Genomic DNA, 5,519 nt, shown 5'->3' with positions numbered 1-5,519 from the left:
ATATGACATTCATATTACTTTCAAAAATATTTTTTTTAATAATTGTGTATAATAGATATATGTTGAAAATTATTTATTGGACTAATAAGTAATTTAAATACTTACATGTTGTATCCAGAAAATCAAAACGAACGTTGAAGACTCCCTCAATTTTTGATGAAAATGTGATCATTATAATATTTATACGAATTCATTTCGAGTGGTGTCTGTTCCCGTACGTGGTGGTTTTATACGCATGAGTACCTACTCTCGACTCGTGACAATCAAAAAAACCAAAAAATGACGTGAATTTATTGTAGTCTTAACGATAGAGGAGCTGTTTATCGGTAAACAAATAAATATCAAATCGGATCCCAACTACAGTTTGACAAGAATATTATGTAAACATTCTCTGCGTTTTTGAGGTACTTTGGCGAATATTGCAAGACCTTACGTTCCGATTTTCGCGCATGGTTTTCCGTAAGAGACGACAGCAGCCTTGACGTTTTGTGTTATCGGTACGGAGGATAATGGTAATTGAGTAGTCGGACTGATAAAATCATATATTATAATTATGTAGCGATATACAAGGAACGCTACGATCAACAATATAACAATACTTTCAACAATAAAAAATCGGAACGGTCTTATAATGAAAAAAATTATAACAATAATCACAGTTATGTACCTAGGTGTTTATTTTTCGAATATCAAACTTATGGACACACACTTGAAAAAAAAACAGTATTACTGTTAAATACAATCATTTTACGTTCAATAATTACAATGTTAACTAATCTTTATGCAGTGGCGTATTTAGGGGGGGGGGCCAAGGAGGGCAATTGCCCCGGGCAATACTTTTTTGGGGGCAACAAATTAACTGGGAGTTTTTTTTATATATAAACAGATTTAGAATGATTTTAGCGGTAAGAAAAATAAAATAAAAATGTTGGTAAGTCTTTTTTTAGGCAAATAAAAAACTTACTTTCTATTAATATCAACACAGCTATTTTATAAATTTGTCAATTTCAGAATAAGCGCACGTGGCGCATGTATTGGTTTGTTATTTTTGTCGTCAGCAACTCACAGTGGTCAAAAAATTAAAAAAAAAGGAAAAAATGTTGAAAATGATTATTGGAATTAACTATTTTTAAAAGTTGATTTGTATTCTATATGAGAATGAACATTTAATCTAATAGCTATTAGTTTAATAGAACCACTTTTAGTGAAGATAATACATCGCTTAATGTTTGCGATAACAAGATATAGTATTTTTCGTACACTCACAAAACTCTAAGTACTCATTTCTTCCCGACATTTGTTCGAAGATATTTAATATTTAATCGACATATTTGGTACCAGTGGAAAGCTTATAAGGTAAGGAAAATAAATTTACTAAAATTTATATTTTTATTTACCTAGAACATATTATTTTAATTAGTTAAATTATATTTAAAATACGTTTTTATTGTACATAAAAATCTAAAATAGTCGTAGTTTTTAAAAAAAGTAGCGTGAAGTAGTGTGAGAGCGTAGGTTAAGTATAATTCTATAATTTGTCCTAAATAAGATTTCATAATTTCCAGCTGCCCGTATTTGCCCAATTTTTTATAAATAATTTTTGTTTAGAATTTGTTGAATGAAATGGAGTCAAAATTAACACACCGAGATTTATACTTCAAAATATTAGATTTAAAATCTAACAAAAATTATAAAGTTGAGGCCCTCTATGATTTTGTTCTATGTAAAGTGGATTATGTGAAAGAGCAATCTGAAAATTATCAAAGTGATTTGAAAAAAAAATTGCATATTTTTATGAACGAATTTGATAAACGATGGCAGAAATGCAATAGAACGAAAAATCGGTTTGACACAATTTTTGAAACGTGGCTAAACAAAAAATTTATTTTTTCTGAAGTTTCAAAAAGTTTACCAATGTTCCACGTAGGACGACCAAAGGTGCTTTTTTCTAAAGCGTGTGACAAGACAAAAAGGCATAAAACCCAGACATTGCGTACGTCGAACTCAACAGAAGAACTTGTTTATGCGGCACAGTTAAGTTTAAAAGAAACCGGAAATGTCGATGCTGCTAAATTATTAAAAGAAGCGACGTCTACTACTCCTACTCGTGCTTTGAACATTCAAAGGGCGTATACTGCATTTCAAAATGTTAAACCAGTTCAAATGTATTCTGAAGAAGATGCATTGGCATTAATTATAGATGCTAAACTCACCAAATCACAGTACACATTAATACGATTACAGGCAAAACAGAGAAATGCAAATATATATCCTGCATACAATAAAATACTCGAAGCGAAGTCCCAATGTTATCCCAAAAAAGACCAAGTATTAATTACAGAAATATCTGCGGAAGCAACTCTGCAATCGTTATTGAACCATACTGTACAACGAATATTTCAGTCTATTGAAAATTTATCAGCATACGAATTTAAAAATAATACAGTTGTTTTGCTTAGTAAGTGGGGATTGGACGGGTCATCAGGGCTGGCCCAATATAAACAAAAATTTAATGATGTCCAGAGTGCGAGTGATAGCAATATTTTTTTGACGTCTTTCGTTCCAATTCAAATTATTATGTATTCAGGTGAATCAAAAGAGGTATTAAAAGAATTTATTTGGAAAAATCCAAGAACATCTTCAACCAAATACTGCCGACCAATTCATATACAATTTCAAAAAGAAACGACCGAATTGATACAAAACGAAGTATCAAATATATCGAATCAAATTCAAAACTTGGTATCTTCAATAGTTAATTTGGGAAATGACGATTTTGTATCAGTAAAACATGAGCTTGTGTTAACTATGATCGATGGAAAAGTATGTAATGCTATATCAGATAATAAGTCGGCACAACAATGTTATATATGTGGTGCAGGGCCAAAAGATATGAACAATTTAAATACGATAAAACAACGTCCAATTGATCCATCAACACTTTCATTTGGTTTATCATCCTTGCATGCTTGGATAAGGTTTTTTGAATGCCTCATTCATGTTGCGTATCGATTAGGTTTTAAAAAATGGCAAGCATGGGGAGATGACCAAGAAATGTTAAAGAAAAAGAAAAAGGAAATACAAACTAAGTTTAGACAAGAATTGGGTCTGTTGATTGATCAACCTCGTCCTGGAGGAAGTGGCACGACTAATGATGGTAACACGGCCAGACGATTTTTTTCTAATCCAGACGTATCATCTTCTATAACCGGTGTTGATAAAAATATCATAGTACGATTCAAAGTTATACTTGAAGTTATATCATCAGGTAAAAAAATTAAAGGTAATATAAAACAAAATAATGTCATTTAAAATAGTATCTTAGGTATTCTACTAGCTTAATAAAATAATTAATAAATAGGTAATGAATGCATAACCATTTAAAAAATATTAGTTTTCTTTATATTATTTTAGGAGTTGAATTCAATAATTATGCATTTGAGACAGCTCAATTATTCATTAGTAAATATCCATGGTTTTATCTACCAGCATCCGTTCACAAAATTTTGATTCACGGAACACAAATTGTTGAAAATGCCATATTGCCAATCGGTTTATTATCAGAAGAAGCACAGGAAGCTAGGAATAAGGATATGAAGAGGTTTAGGGAAAATAACACAGGAAAAATATCCAGAAAACATACAATGGAAGATTTATTTAATAACTTGCTCATTTCATCAGATCCACTTATTTCGAGTAGAAGAAAAATTAGCAATAAAAAATCAACCACATTATGCGATGAAGCAAAACTGCTTGTATGTATTGTAGGAGAAAATAAAGAGGATTTTTACATTAATGAGGAAAATAGTGAAGACGAATTTATGGAGTACGAATAATTAAATTGAAAACAACTAGCATATTGTGAACATTTGTATATTAAAACGTAGACTAATATATAAAAAACTAATTCGTAATTAATTTACTGTAAATAACAATGAAATAAAATATTAAATACTTTTTATTATTTGCTTAAATCAAAATATAATAAAAATCACCATGAAAATATTTTTTTCCAACTTTTTTTTTTTATGGACCACTGTGCAACTGTTTAATAACAAAATACAGTACCAACACTACCATGATGTTATTAACGTGTTAATTATTGCAGTGACAGTGTGAATCATTAAGGATAACTGATACTATGATAACGAATAACTAACTTTGACAGTTCATTTTATATTATCTTTACGTCTTTCTCTCATGTCTTGTCAAATTTTTATTTATAACTTTTTTTTTTTATATATTTTCTCTGTTTAAGAGTAACATTATTTAAAATTTTTATTAAACTGCGTGTTAAAATCTTTACATTGTGTAAAATAGTGTAAGTATAAGTTACTACATTTTAGTCTCTTGCTCTGACAACGATTAAATTGAATTTTCTAATCATCATAGTATCATACCTATCTGAGATCTGACTATCAGAGTAAGTACGACTGTACGAGTATATCTTTGTAATTATCTAGTCAAATTGCGTGGTGTTGAGCAGTGTCATATCTAAATTATGCGAAACTCTTAGCTTGAACTATTTTAATCAGTCCCTTTTATGCCTTTTATATTATTATTATTATTATTATTAAAATTATAGTACCTAAGGTATAATTTTTATTCGTAGAAAATAGTAAATTATGCATAATATCAAACACTGCTTTAACTGTTAAATGGGTATATCATGCTTAATGCTTATTGCTTTTAATTTTGCTTAATGATTGATGATATTTAGATGGCTAAAAATTGCAAAAAGCAACTCAGTGGTGCAGAGAATCGTAAAAGGGCAAAAATTAAAGCAATTAAAAATGCAAATGTTTTGTCAAAAGTTGCCAAACTCGATGCTTATTTTAATATTAATGATTCAGTAGTTAATAGTGTACAAAACACATAAAGTACTAATATTTATTAAACTTATATAAATTATTTTTCATTTTCATTTCATACTAGGTATTCATATTTTGATTTATTTAAAACTAGGTATTGATCAAAAATCCTCTGTTAATGAAAATTGTGATGACATATCAGAAATTGTAAACTGTAGTCCTAGTGCTGAACTGTCTAAATTAAATATTTCTGTTAATAAAGTTGAGAAAGAAAAATTTGAAACAAATTTTAATTCTTTAAGCTTTAAGTTCTTATTTTATTGGTATGAAAATTGCCAGTATAAAAACCCGTAAGAGAAAGGGCACAAAAAAATGTGTACCCAGGGCAACAGAATCCTAAATACGCCACTGTCTTTATGTACTTATATATTGGTTGCATATACAATAAGCATATGCAAGAAAAACTCAAATTAAATAATCGTACCTTAAAAATAGCATAATTTCTTTAGTCTATATTCTAGCGTAAGATCAAAATATTATTACTGTTTTCATCTAAAAAGTAATATTCTACAATGTTATCTTATAATAGTTTTAAACAGTTCGTGTTAGATCACCGACCGTGAAACACGTGTGTCATATCGTTAACGTTTTATAGCTGCCGATAGCACAGTCTACCTTATCGACAACCAGCAAGTAGTATAATTTGAT

The 5,519-nt window shown here is 29.2% G+C and overlaps 1 protein-coding gene across 2 annotated transcripts; it reads left to right on the top strand.

Annotated features, from left to right (window-relative positions):
- The first annotated feature begins 1,089 nt into the window (after nt 1–1,089).
- LOC112687580 lies at nt 1,090–3,861 on the top strand. 2 transcript variants are annotated; one of them, XM_025560376.1, is made up of 3 exons: nt 1,090–1,356; nt 1,609–3,283; nt 3,415–3,861. In XM_025560376.1, exons 2-3 carry the CDS (start codon nt 1,624–1,626, stop codon nt 3,834–3,836), a joined length of 2,082 nt encoding a protein of 693 aa, XP_025416161.1. In that variant the 5' UTR covers nt 1,090–1,356; nt 1,609–1,623; the 3' UTR covers nt 3,837–3,861. The 2 variants fall into 2 exon arrangements, with proteins under 2 accessions (XP_025416161.1, XP_025416151.1); XM_025560366.1 differs by having other exon boundaries at nt 1,090–3,283.
- The last annotated feature ends 1,658 nt before the right edge of the window (nt 3,862–5,519 follow it).

The sequence above is a fragment of the Sipha flava genome, unplaced genomic scaffold (assembly GCF_003268045.1).
Source record: "Sipha flava isolate LNK unplaced genomic scaffold, YSA_version1 109_pilon_pilon, whole genome shotgun sequence".
Taxonomy (NCBI): Eukaryota; Metazoa; Arthropoda; class Insecta; order Hemiptera; family Aphididae; genus Sipha; species Sipha flava.
This window is presented reverse-complemented; position numbering and strand designations above follow the sequence as displayed.